The following is a 14,461-nucleotide window of genomic DNA, read 5'->3' on the forward strand; positions in this document are numbered from 1 at the left end:
CTCCACGGTACTAGACCGTGCCTCGAAATAGTCACGGCTTCTTTGTAGTCCGAGTTAGTTAGGCCCACGAAAGCGATCCCGCGAGGGAACGTGCTCGGGAAAATAAGTTTCACGCGGAGCGGCCGGTTTCCTGGCTCTCGTGAAAGGTTTTCGTCGTCTCGACACTCGTTTCTCGTGAACCTTTTACCGTGGAACGTCTATATAAATTCACCTTTTTTTTTTTTTTGGTTTGTTTTTCTTTTTTTTTTTTTTCTCCAAACCAACGGAGCACGCTCGGTGAGAATTAACGCGGGGGAAAAGTTTCGAGTATTAAAAAATGTGGAAAAATCCAAACGACTGGTTCTCGGTAAAATTGCAGCGATTTTTGAGATCTTTACGAAAGAAAGTACCCGGTGCACCGACATTCTCTCTCGAGGGTGGTGAACGTGGGTGAAAAAAGAAAAGAGAAAAGTACGTATCACTGTTTACGGGTCTCGTTCGTGTATTTCTCGCGGACGTGACTTTTCGAGAGTCCGTAGCTAAGCAGCTACACTGTTATTACACGCTTGGGTGTCTGCTCGCGAGTGCTCCTTTCGAAGCACTCGATTCATCGCCACGAGGAAGTTTCATTGATCGTTGCAGTCGGAAAACTGACAATGGAGTCGACTTTTAGGGATGCCGGTTGCTCGTTGAATCTCGTGGAGATTCTCCTTGCGTTTACAAAGCTACGAAACGTCGCGGGGAATAATTCTTTTCCGTTTGCAGGAATTACAGAAGGGAGACTAGAGTAAATCCTCCGTAAAAACGGACGAGTCTCTCGGAAAGTATCTGTCAGAAAGATAGATTCGCGCACGCTCGTTGTCGGAAGCTCGACCCTCGCGAAATACGGTTCTCATCGCGCGTTCGATGTCGGAGAAACTAGTTGGAGGGTTCGAAGAAAGCACGTGGGGTTCTTTTGTCTGTGTACCGGGGTTATTACGCGAATTATTACGTCGTACCCTGGCCGATCAGCTACCCGGTCGATGCGTTCCGTCCTCTCTTCAAATAGATGGGTGTAAATATTTGCTCGGTTTTTTCGTTTTCTTACCAAGATCCTTCGTTTATATATAACTCTGTATCTTCAGCGCCATCTTCGTGCTTCGTTTACACACGTGCCAAGCCGAAGGAATGCAAGAGCATTGTTCTTGGCCGGGAAGCAACGCGTTCTTCTATCGCAACCGCGACGTGGAACCTAGGGAACGTGTCCCGACGATCTCGAGATGATCGTCGTTGGATTTGTCGAATAACGACAGGGTTCATTTTCTAATACGAAGAAGAAAAAATACTATACGTTGAAAACACGACCCGAAAAGACCTCTCGGAAAGACGTGGGTCTCGATTCGGTTGAAAAAGTCGGTAGACGCGTGAAAAGGAATCTTCGATTTGATCGAGTCTGTGATCGTAGCTACGACCCTTGACAGTTGGCTCTATACGGGGGACAGTTTATCAAGCTACTAGAAGAGAAAACACTCGCAACGATATCGTTCGCGATTACTGTTTGCCGGGCATATTTACATAAACCTATTTACCAGCAACGTGTTGCATCCCAAAGTCACGACGGCTGACTCATTAGCATTTCAAATATTGCCGGAGCACGTTCCCCGTTTAATCCCCGGAATGATTCGCGTAAAATGCGTTTCATCGGGTCCGTGAGTAATTACCTGACGGTCCTTTGACGGGGAACGATGTTTTCGAATTCGTTTCTACCGTTAAACAGCGTTTTTATGCAACGTTCGCATCGGTACGAGTTATTCACTTACGTGTCGCGAAGTTCGATCGATCCGACCGTTAATAAATAAAACTGCTGGGAATTTGTCGGTGCCACGTGACCTAGACGAGAACCGTGTCGTTTTCGAGATCGTTCGGAAATCGTTTGTATTTTCAAGGATTCGGCTGGAAAGTATCGGTTAAGTTTCTTCGAGAAAGAGAAGTCACCAGCAGGGTGGTTCCTACGGGGTGGTTGCATCCGGTCTTGTGGACGTTACATAACGAGAAACTTGCGTCAGAGGCGAGTCAGAACTGTTCAGAATAACCCGAGGATCCAAGTAAGACACACCAGGGTACCCTAAGAGTTCAACAACGATCTATTGGAACACCCTTAAGAAAGACACTTCTACCGTTTACGAGGCACCCGAGCCAAATAAATAGTTAGCGACTAGTTAATGGGTACAGTTGTTCCGCAAACGAGGTGCAAACAACGTTTCGTTTCGTTCACTCGGGGGTCAGTCGAACGCGTCGACGGTTCGAGACGAAAGCGAGAACGGCCTTCGAGGTTCGGTCTCGGTCGTACGTCGTCGCGTTTCGTTTCTCAGAGCTTCGAATTTCTCGATACAAGTCGAGCTTACGCGCGCCAGACGTCGTAAAGCGCGCCCACCACCTTCGAGCAGAAGGGTGGAAAAAGACTCTCCCCGATTTCGTGCTCCGCGTCGCGTTTGATCGCGCCGAAACCACCCACTGGCTTTGCGTTGATTTTCCGCCCAGACCCCGAGCTAATCCCGCGTCTCCCGTCTACTTTCCACGTGTTCGCTTTGTGTCCGACATCGTGCACGTAAATTCGTTTAGCCCGGCGACTCCGCGATCGATAAGGTTCGCGACCGGTCGAAGTCGCTCTCGCGAACGGGGATCCTTGCCAATTATCAAGCACATCGATTCGCGACACAGGGTTATCCACTGGTTCTCCTGTTCGATTTTTTAATCGTTAGACCTGTTCGAACGTCCGAATTGCCGCAAATTGATCGAGAAACAAACTGGACGTTTGTATTGCCAAGCGTGTTAAAATACTTTCGAAGCGTTTTAAAGAGGAATGGTAGCGAATTTGTCCCTGAATTTGTGCCCCTCTTTCTGGGCATCTCCTCTAACCTTTTTGGATACTATAGGTCTTTGGTCATCGGTACAAAATACAATATTTTATCTTTCCGATTCTGTATCTTAGCGAGAGTGTTATCAATGGATTCGCGAGATTCTCCCGATGAAAATGAGCCCAAACACGACCGTGTTTGGACGATCTTCATTTTCAATTGTACGTTGGGCGAGGAATTTTTGAAAAATTTTTTTTTTCTTCGCGTAATTAAAAGTGGTCGGAGTATGGTCGTGTTTGGGCTCGTTTTTGACGGGACAATCTCGTCGATTCGTTGGTGATATTCTCAACTGGGTTTTGTCGACGAAGTTAGCTGCGATGTATAGTATCGCAGAGTCCATAAAGGACTCGCAGACGGAAGCCTCGAACGTCGTTCTCGAGAATCCAGGCCACGGAAGCCTAAAAAACTATCAGAATCGATCTCGTCCAGCGTGTTCGTATCGTCGAACGTTTTACGGTAATCGCGGCATCTTTCCAACTCCTTCGAAAGTTATCCCGGATTGTTGTAACGCCTCGTGTAACGTTGTCCGTCGCTGATTCGGGAACATCGACGTAAATTCAATCGCTGGAGAAATTGATTTCACGGGTATCGCGGAACCGTGGTATTCATCCGGGGCACGATCTTTGGATATAGATTCCGTTCGAAGGCTTTTGGTCCATTAGCTTGCAAGCTCTTCCACTCTTACCTGACCGGAGTGAACGCCGAGATGCGAGAATATTCGATGCACGTTCGATTGTTGGAAACTTCGCAGCGAGGAGGTGTGATTCCATAGTCGAAGATGACGACTATCCTGTTCACAATAGACGGGCAACGTTGATACGAATTTATTCTAGCCTCCCGTCGGATTTGCTTCCGATTCGTCGACGAACCTGATCGAACGGGTGTTCGACCTGAAAACAGGTGAGGAAGATGAACTCGAGGTCGTGTTTCGGGGGGGATGGGACGTTAAAATGGAAATACGACGTCGTCCCTCGATCTCCGCACGTTTCCCAAGCACCGTGATACGTTTCTGATGAAAATATTATACCGGGAACCATTTCTGAATATTATTCCCGGTTCCTGTATATTTCGAGAGCGATCCAGTAATATTATTCTACAGGATATTCGACTCGCTACCAATTTGTTCCTACGATGCATCAACGTGAAAGGAGAGTTACGCATCGTGACGTTAACCTGATTGATCCAAAGATACACGACTCTTGGGTTCATCCGCTGCACTTGCATTACCGAGTGTCCTGAATCAGTCACCCGCAGTAGTTGATACGGTAATCTTCGGTTTCGAGGCGATGAATCGAGCCCAGCAGTCGCCTCGAAATCGAGTTCTTTACGCTAGACGTTGCTACAAACGTTCGGTCACTTTTGTTCGCAGAAACAGCAACGTATCGGGGGAGAGATCACCGTTCGAGGGTTCATGCTGCAGCGGACAGGGTGTCGCCCCGGACAGCACCGAGAGCGACGAGATCGAGGAAGAGATCCCCAAGTATCGGGTCGTTTTGCTCGGTGACTCTGGTGTTGGGAAAACCGCGCTGGTCTCTCAGTTCATGACCAGCGAGTACATGAACACGTACGACGCCAGTCTAGGTAAACGTATATATTCCATACTTCAGTATCTCTCCAAGTATCACTTTCAACGTCACGTCGTGGCCATGTTTCGACCACGGTGTAAGTTTCCGCAGGGACGCTTGCCCTCAAATTACGAATAATTTCGTCAACCACCTACAAGTCGATAAAAAATGTTACCGGTACACGGTTATCGAACGGTACAATATTTACTCGAATTTTTCATTTGTGGAGCAGTCGCAAGTGTTTCATCGTCTCTTTCAGGATCTATTTTAAACCGCAGCAGGTCTTTTGAAAACGTTACCGCCCAGAAATATCCATCGTTTATATAACGACTAAATTTAGTCCTCTTTTCATCCATGTTCCCTTTCATCGCCTCGCTTTATCTTTCTTTTGTTACGAGCCTGCGCGGCGTTATCGTGCACCCGGATCGTTTCGCGCGGAATCACTCGTAAATAAATCATAAATAGTCTTCCCGTAGCAAATTCGGGCAAAATTCGTACCGTCGTTAACCACCGTTTCTTTCTCGGCGCGATTTACGATCGAGTCGTGCTCCTTTACGCGCGATCGCTCGCGAATGGGGTGTATCGGTAACGAAATTCCACCCACGAGTCGCGAGCACGGTAAAGAGAGTTAAAAGTTAATAATAGAACGAAACGGAAAGAGAGGGTTGCCCTCGTTGTTTTTTGTCGGTGCTTCCTCCTTTTGTTTTCTCTCGTCGAGCAAACGACTTTGCGAGCACAGTTACGGTCACGGTAACGAGACACCCTTCGAAGCGAGTCACGGATCGCGATCACGGTTCTCGCGAGAGGGAAATCGTCCGCGATGTTATTCGAGGGGTGGTTTCCGGTCGTTTTGCTTCCGTGTTCTTTTTCCACGAAACCCTTTTGCGTCCACGCTTTCCCGTTCTCCGTTTCCATGCAGAAAACCGCAAACCGTGGTCACTGGAGCCCGCGATTCGCGGTCCGGTTTGCAACGCGTTTGACGCAAAAGGTCTCGTTGGCAGAAACGCAATCGATGTTAAATCACTCGATAATTTCGGTTCCAAGGATTTCCGTGCAACGCAGCTTCCAAACATTTCGAAATTGATTTATCACTTTCTCTATAATTACCCCCATTAGTTACTCCGAACGCGATTATTTCGGTACCGTGGAGAGAACGACTCTCGGGTACGTTCTTATTATTTTCTTTCCTTTCCTTTTTGTTTTTTTTTCTACGCATCCATCCTCGATAATTAAAATTTCAAGTCGGCCTCGCGCAAGGGAGTTTCCATACGATCGAGAAACTTCGATAGAATGTTTTTTTCCCTCCGACCTTATCCGAGCCTCTATGAAAAACTTTGCGAGTACCTCGCCATTGTTTCGCGACGTCTACTATCTATTTTCGAACCGCAACTTCGAGGTTGTTATTAATTATAAAGAAATTTCAATCCCTTACGGGTGAGATACATTCCCCCGTGTTCACCGACGAACACGACGAGTGGTTTCTCCTTCGAGTTTCGAAGAACACGGGAAATTCAGACGGACTTTTCATCAACGTGTCTCGGGTTAGAAGAAGTTTCGCGGTTAGCCGAGCAACGTTAATTATAAATGCACGCGCGAGGTCGCAGCAAAGGCTCCGATTTAACGAGTGTTTCCGTTAACTTGGCCGCCATTCAGAGACGCCTGCAACGCTACCGGTTACTTTTAATTAATTTCTTTCGTTTCTGTCCGCGCTCGTCTCCCCTCGACGTAGCGTTTCGATTCGACCCGGTTCGGCCATTACGTACACCGTAAAATTTGATTTTCAGCGGTTAATTAGCAACTTTGCCGTTTCAATCTGCGACGCGATTGTCGCAGCCCCGCTCCGAAATTTATTCTCCGCGAATTGCCTCGTTACGTCACGATTATTAATGCCCCTTTTTTTCCCAAGTCCCAGAAACGCGTCGTCGGATTCGTTGCCCCCGAAGCTCCGCCCCCGGTTTCGGTGGGAGGAGAGGCGTGCTTTTTTTTCTCGAAGGACAGATTAATGGCGTTCGATTCATAACGGAGCCTCGTTAAGCTCAACAAACGGCCGCCAGTATTTCACGTGTGCTGCTTTTTCCATCGGTTAAAAATTGCTCATTTGAATAGCCGATGAATTAACCGTTACCTGTAAATTGAACGAAGGAAGAAACAAACAGTTAACCAAATCGTATCGATAGGTCGTACTTGGGGATCAATCGATGGAAAATTTCGCGACCGATTGTAAAGTTCAGATTATGATGTACAGTTTGTTATAAAACTGTAAGATTCAGAGACCTCGCGCAATACAGTGATTGCACGTACGAGAATATAAAGTCGAGAAGAAAAAGAAAAGAGAAAATATACTTCTGCAGCGGTACAAAGATTGAAAGTAATATCCATTCGTTATCGACACCTGGTACTCTTTGGATCATTGTTGCATTCACTCCAACGCGACCGAATCTATGATTCGCAGCAAAGGTGTCCAAAAGAGAAATCTTGGAAAGACATCACCGAATGTCACGGTATCTTTCACTCTACAAGCTCCCGAGAGTGAGAAAATAGAATCAGTAGCGGTTTGTCGAGCGACAGAGGAAAATTGAATAGAATTCCGAATGGAAGGACCTCTGGATTTTGCGCACTTTCCAGGACCAAGAGTTAACTCTTTGACGCGCTCTTTCGGACTTGCGAAGGAGAAACCGATCCTTGGATGATGTTCAGCTCCGAATAGACACATTGGACATGGTTCCAGGATCCTTTCTGAAGGTGGAGCAGAGCTTTTATTAAGTAAAGCTACCAATTCCTCGAGTGTGACTGTTTTGGCTTATCTAGGAGCTTTAGAGGTGTTGCAGTAGGCAATGTAGAATTGTTTAGGGGTTGTAGTAGATAATAGAATTTTCAAAGGGGTGTTAGTGGGTAAAACTCTTCAGCCAACCCTCCAATGTAGGATTTTGATCTATAGAAACCCCCACAGTGATTCTTCTCCGTATTTAACGACACCCAAAGTGTGTTTCCATCGTCTCGAAGGTATCCGTTCGTTGCTGAAAACGATCCGAAAGAACTCTCCCTGGTAGAATCAAGAGAAAAAGCGTTAAAGTGTTAAACCGTGGTCCTGGAGGGCGCGGAAAATCCAGAGATCCTTCCATTTAGAATCCCATTTAGATTCATCTCTTTGTCGTGCAACAAACCGCGGCTGATGTAATTCTCTCTCTCTCTTTTTCTCTCTTTCTGCGGAAGGTCTCCATAGTCAAAGAAATGGTTACATTTTGCGGGCTCGGCTCAAGAGTTATTCGAGGGAAGGGAAAACGTAACGATATTAGCCTTCGAGCGTTAAACGGAACGCTCGGTGTTTCCTAGCCCGTGGAGGATAGTCGTATTTACAATTTTGCGAGCGGACGGACCACCCTCCGCTCGCGCCGAAACAAACGCGATCCGCGCGGCGAGCGGTAATGGGGGTTTCGTGTACCACCGTCAATGCGGATCGTTAACGGTTCTCCTCGTTGCAATTGTGTTTGCTTGTCGTCACAGACGCGCTTATTACGTGACAATTATTATATACGTTCCGCATCGCGTAGAAACGATTACGCTCGCTCGGTTCCATTCCGTCGGTATTCATCGCGGCCGTTTGTGTTTCGACGCAGTCGCGTAGCTTTAATGGCGTTATTGCTGCGAGATTTTACGACGATGTTACGAGCCCGCGCGTTTACGTAAATGGGACCTCATTGTTCCTTAGATTTCGAACCAGTTCCGCCAACGAGTCGTGCGCTCGCTTCGGGGGTCACTGTAGCGCGAGAGGGAACCAACGATAAATCACCGAGGTTGCAATTATTTATTTCCAACTCGTGTCTCAACGCGTTCCTTGACCCGAGAATAGGCGAGGGTAACGTGGAAACATTTGTCAATCGTAAGTAATTAATACTCGGGCAATACCTAACGATAAATAACGCCACTGCGAAACAACTCTGTACAAAGCCTCGAGACTCTCTTCACGACGCTACTTTTCCCTCCGGGAAAGAAAAGTCACTCTCCCGCTTTTCCTCCCTCCCGTCACTATCTTGCACCCTCGTTCGTTGCTCGCCAAATTTCGTTAACCGTCTTTTCATTGGGCATGGCTTCGACCCTTGCCAACTCCTGCTTTCCCTTTTATTGTCCTCTTCCGGGCACCATTCTTCAAAATATGCTGTCTCGAAGCTACATTTCCTAAATCTATCCAAAAATTACGATATTACGGTAATTTTCGCTCGAATTGGAAACTGAAATAAACCTAGGTGTATCACGGGAACGATGTATCTATCGTTCGAGAAGTCGAGAAAATTAGATTTATTTTTCCGTTGACAAATTTTTCCGAGGTAACGATCGTTCTTTCGGCGAGGTAACGATCGAATTTTCCAGAGGTAACCGATCGTTCTTCTGGAGAGGTAACGATCAAATTTTTCAGACCCAACGATCGTTCTTTTGTAGAAAGTTCCACCCAGCTTTTTGCGAGTCGACTTACCACGTCTGAACAACCATCCCCCGTTCTGTTACAGACGACGAGTTCGGCGAGAAGACAGTCTCGATTCTGCTCGACGGAGAGGAGTCGGAAATGGTGTTCATCGATCATCCCCATGTGGAGATGAGCGTAAGTGGCGTTCTCGTTTCGAACACACCGTGTTACACCCACGCGCGTGGCACGCGCGTCCTGAAATTTCACGAATCTCGCTTTCCCTCGCAATTAAACGCTTTCGTGGAATCCAGCCGCCACGTACGGCCCGTTGAAAGGCAATGGGACACGAATAGCACCAGGGAAATAAACGACGCGTAGAATGGAATAAATTTTAAGCGTCGCGGTGAAACGTTCCTTTTATTTTAGCGTAAACGTACCTACCGGTCTTCGAGAGAACCGAATCGTCGGTTCGACTTCCCCGTCGCTGACTTGCAATTGTTCCTCGTTTAATTATCCTTGCTTCCAAATGGGAATTATTCACGCATCGAGAGACAATTGTTCGCGAATCGTGCGGGGAAATAAACGAATCGAATTTCAAAAATTGTACTATCTCGATCGACGAATAAGAAGAAGTTTAATTATTTTTTTAAATACTAAAAAAAACAATCTTCGACAGAATTACTTCTACTCGACGGATGTCGGCGACTTGCAATTGTTCCTCGTTTAATTATCCTTGCTTCCAAATGGGAATTATTCACGCATCGAGAGACAATTGTTCGCGAATCGCGCGAGGAAATAAACGAATCGAATTTCAAGAATTCTATCTCGATCGACGAATAAGAAGAAGTTTAATTATTTTTTTAAATACAAACGAACCAATCTTCGACAGAATTATTACTAGTAAGTAGATGTTTGACTTTCCTGTCGGCGACTTGCAATTGTTCCTCGTTTAATTATCTTTACTTCCAAATGGGAATTATTCACGCATCGAGAGACAATGGTCCGCGAATCGCGCGAGGAAATAAACGAATCGAATTTCAAGAATTCTATCTCGATCGACGAATAAGAAGAAGTTTAATTATTTTTTTTAAATACAAACGAACCAATCTTCGATAGAATTATTACTAGTAAGTCGATGTTCGACTTCCCCGTCGGCGACTTGCAATTGTTCCTCGTTTAATTATCTTTGCTTCCAAATGGAAATTATTCACGCATCGAGAGACAATGGTTTGCAAATATCGCGGGGAAATAAACGTCGAATCGAATTTCAAAAATTCTGCCACCTCGATCGACGAATAAGAAGTTTAATAATTTTTTTAAAATACAAACTCGACTTCTCGGTCGGTGACTCGTAATTGTTCGTCGTGCAATTATCGTAACTTTGGTCTAAGAATGAACCGGTTGCAGAAAGTCGAGAGGTCACGAATCGAAAGAGAAGAATCGTTCGATCGATCGAATTTCAAGAATCCCTGCGAGGCGAAACGAACAATTAACTTTAAAACTAATTAGCCCCCCGTCTTGGGTAGAAATTACCCGTTAGGTTCGCTCACCGCGGCGTTTAACTTCCCCGTCGGATATCTGTAATCGTTCTTCGTGCAATTATCGTTGCTCAGGGGGGTAAAGACGACGAGGATCGGCCAGATTTACCGGAAGAAACCGTCTTCGGCGTTACCAGTCGGGGAGAAGCTTTTCTCGATTTTCGTTAGCATCGCGACTATTCGGCGGGCTCGGTAATTGCTTCGCGGAAGGTTCCTCGAATCCGTGGAAACCGTGGAACTTGGTCGGTTCCGTCGAGGAACAAAATCTAATTAGAAGTTTTTCTCTCGGAAGATCAATCGCGGTGGTTTCTCGTCGGGTTTGTGGGGGTGGTTGAACGTTGGCCTCACCCCGTTGGAAATAAAACGGTGAACGCGTGACGTGGTATTCGATACAGTGGGGTGAAATGGTTTTATCAATCTCGTCTCAGGTGGAGAACTCACTGTCGACGTACGAGCCCCACGCTTGCATCGTCGTCTACTCCATCGTGTCTCCGGCGAGCTTCGAGGTAGCCGGGGAGATATTAAATTACTTGTGGAGGGAGCACTACACCCAGGAACGATCCGTTATCGTCGTCGGCAATAAGTCCGACCTCGAGAGAAGTCGCACAATCTCGTCGAACAGTAAGATCCCCGAGCGTAATTGCACAGGGTGGACCAACCACGATTAGCATCCTTTCGATACCTTGAAAACTGCGTGGGACGAAAGAGATTCACGGTTCTATCGACGAATAGACTCTGTTCTTTATCTTCGAGTCTTCGAATCTCTTTATCAAAGAATCGCAACGTTGGAAGATCTTTAATCGATAAAAATCGATTTAATCGCGTGGATATCCGAGATATCGAAACTGTTCCTCGTTGTCGGTTCACTCTACACCCAAGGTGTTCTCACCGATTTTTTTATCAATAGTAGAACGTGCTCGACGACCGAATGGCTCGATACGTTGCGCGAATCAACGTTCTCGACACCTTCGAAACACCAACGTTTCGATAATCCTTGACACCGGGGGCAAGTTTCAGAAATATCGAAGTCGAGACGCGATCAAAGACGGACGAAATTGCGAGCGTATCGAGGCCGGTACGAGCAGCCTGGAATTCCGTGACGAAGAACGGAGGAGGTGTCGCGAATTCCTTGATCGAATACCGTGTTCTTTTCGCAGAGGGGAAACTGCTGGCGACATCGAGGGAATGCAAGTTCATCGAGACGTCCAGCGGTATGCAGCACAACGTGGACGAGCTCCTGGTGGGCGTGCTCAAGCAGATTCGGCTCCGCGAGACCCGCGACAAGAAGCTGAAACGTCAAGGTAGCAAAGCGAGGAACCTGTCCAAGCTGCACGGAAGCAAGACCGCCTTGAGCCTGAACCTGGCCAGGGAGATACTGAACAAGATCTGCTTGAACGACAGCAAGAGCAAGAGCTGCGAGAATCTGCACGTGCTCTAAGAAAATCAACGTGAAAAGGATCGAGGACTCCTCGGGTCTCCCGACTTGCGCGAAATACCAATTTCCTCGAATCGTTTGTAAATATCGAGACACAGTGAAGCCTTTGAACGGTCGACGAAACTTGCAAGTTCGTCAACGATTCGGAAACAGAGGGAGAGTAAATTCGTTGTATCGAATTTTCTCCTGTCGCGTCGCGTTTAGGAATCTCGACCCTAGAACTACCAAAGTTGTGAATTTCACTTGTTTCGAACTTCTATTTAAGATCATGGAACTATATTCATTTTTATCGAATCAAAAATTGCACTTGGGTAATCAAGAATAGAATTATCGACGGTGAATCTATTTTTATTTGTAATATATCGGATTATGTACGTATCTGCGAAGTTTGACGGAGAAAGGGCAAGTTGATTCACGAGTAACGTTAGTTGTCCATTTTGATAAACGTCCATGAATATTGCAGGTAGACACCGTTGATGGTCGGGTAATTTTATAGAGTTCGAAACAAGTGAAATCGGTCCTTTGACAGTTCTGGCGTCAAGGGTGGTTCTAGGGTGGTTCAATTGGACAGATTCTGTCCCGATTGTCCGAGATTTTGCAATCGACGATCCGTGTACGAGCGGTACTCACGTACGCGGAAAATGGTCCCTGCGATCGTGACGTTCAATTCCCAACGACCGAGTCTCTTCGTCGATTCTCTCATTGCTCTTTTAACCGTTAACGAATCCGGGCCTACACTGTCCCGGGATGGACGCGCAAACAAGGAAACTTTTACCCTTACCAATCATGCCTCGTCCCTCGAATAATATTTGCTCTGGCTCCCGTTTGTCAGCCAATGGTGAGTAAACACCGGTCACAATCGTAGAAAACAGGTGGAAAAGCGACTGATCGACACGTCGCAGCTCCATCGAGTTCGAAGCATGGATTATCGCCGCAATGGACGTAGAAATCGATTCTTGGACAAAGTTATCTCGAATATCGAGATTTTTACAAAGGTGTACATCGAACGAATTAAAAAGACCGCTAGAGCTGACATCCATTCGGATCTTCGACGAGATTGTAAAACTGAACTTTGAAGAGTTTCGTTGAAATGCATTCGGATGCAATCTTGTCGAGTGATGCACTCGTTGAAAGAATTATTTCATTGTCGATGTTCGAAAGGTGACGAGGAGGCTTGGAAGGTGTCTTTCTCTCTGCCAAAAATTATTTTTCAAATTTTGTAATATTTTCTTACAGATTCTATACCTATCGCGTTAGAGATAACAGGAGACCGTCGGTGTAATTTCATTTATTTTCTCGTTGATCGTGATTCGGTATGGCTGGCCAATGTGCGTGGGCAGTTCGAGGTTCTCTCTTTCCAGGGTCAATTTTTCACGGCCGTGTTCGCCGTGCCGGAAATCAAAGCGTAATTCCTAGGAATTGATTCCGGACCAATATGCGCCGCGACGAGAGTTCGACGCGCGCGCCAGGCGTCGAATTTAGAATCGAAGACGAACGATCCGTAGATCCCGTAACGATCGCCGGGGTAAATTTGGCGACACGTTCCTAGCCAGTTCGATTATTTCTTAGGATTTCACCGACGACGACGACACGTGTACCTCTGTTCTCTCGTCGTACCAAATATTTATTATTCGCGTAGCTCGAGGTCGTGTCGTTGAAAATCGTTTGGAAATAATCGACGATCGGATAATTTGTCGCGAAAACCGTTCGTGGATCGTGAACCGTCTACAGATCTTGGTGAGAAATTGCTCGCGGTGTATCCAAGCCTTGTCTCCCGTTCGAGCGATAAAAAAAGCGTAGGGGAGAATCTTGAGCTCAAAGGAGCTTCAAGGTTGCCGAATACCGTGCGTAGACGATACTTAGACGAAAAAGTGTGGTCGTGGAACGATTGTAAACGACCGAGAGAAAAAGAAATTTTGTGTATCATTTTACGAATTATTTCGCGAATTATTTCATGGATTGTTACGAGACGATTGATAACGATCGTCAGGGTAAACGTTGAATTCGTGTCGGTGGAATGCAATTGGAAGTTTCCGGTAACGGTGTCTACGATCTCTTCGATGGGAGACGAGACGGATAGAGTCGAGCGAGGAACAATCAGAATCGATGGAGATAACTTTGTAACGCGAGGGTAAAATTGTAACGTTAAGCGAGACGTGTGTTGTACGGCTTGTATGCGAATCGTCGGTGGTGAACGCTGCCAACGTGGGAGAGTTTTCCGATAATTGTGGCTGCTTCGAAAGTGTGTGCACTCGGTGAAAAGCGGTCCGTTTGTTGACTCGACGCGCGCATCGACGAACGATTTTGTTAATTAATTAAAGTAACTCGACGGGAGACGATTTCGACGATAACAATTTTTGTCCTCGCTACCATCCGCCCCCTAACTCCTCCCGTGGCGTTGATGCATTTCCGTTGAAATTCCGCTTTGAAAATTCGAGCCACCCTTTCGCTTCGTTGGACGCTGGTTACGTCCACCCACGACGCTGGACGTCCCATTACATTATTAAGTGTAAATGTTGCGTACAATAGCGGTTAAACGAGTATGTGTATTATTACCCGAAATATCTCGTAGGGCGTTTAATAACATCGAGAGTGATCGATTCGACACTCTTCGTCGTGGTCGCCGCGTACGAGCCGTCATTTTT

At 46.5% G+C, this 14,461-nt stretch overlaps 1 protein-coding gene across 2 annotated transcripts in view; it reads left to right on the forward strand.

The window, feature by feature from the left end:
- LOC143150286 (uncharacterized) overlaps window positions 1-11,849 on the forward strand; it is a 34,224-nt gene extending 22,375 nt beyond the window's left edge. For both annotated transcript variants that reach the window (XM_076318460.1, XM_076318461.1), the window contains 4 exons: window positions 4,246-4,457; window positions 8,947-9,038; window positions 10,810-11,002; window positions 11,539-11,849. In XM_076318460.1, coding sequence (XP_076174575.1) covers window positions 4,246-4,457; window positions 8,947-9,038; window positions 10,810-11,002; window positions 11,539-11,819 — 778 coding nt within the window. In that variant the 3' untranslated portion in view covers window positions 11,820-11,849. The remainder of the gene's footprint in view (window positions 1-4,245; window positions 4,458-8,946; window positions 9,039-10,809; window positions 11,003-11,538) is intronic.
- Window positions 11,850-14,461: the final 2,612 nt, after the last annotated feature.

Source organism: Ptiloglossa arizonensis, chromosome 8, assembly GCF_051014685.1.
Source record: "Ptiloglossa arizonensis isolate GNS036 chromosome 8, iyPtiAriz1_principal, whole genome shotgun sequence".
NCBI lineage: Eukaryota > Metazoa > Arthropoda > Insecta > Hymenoptera > Colletidae > Ptiloglossa > Ptiloglossa arizonensis.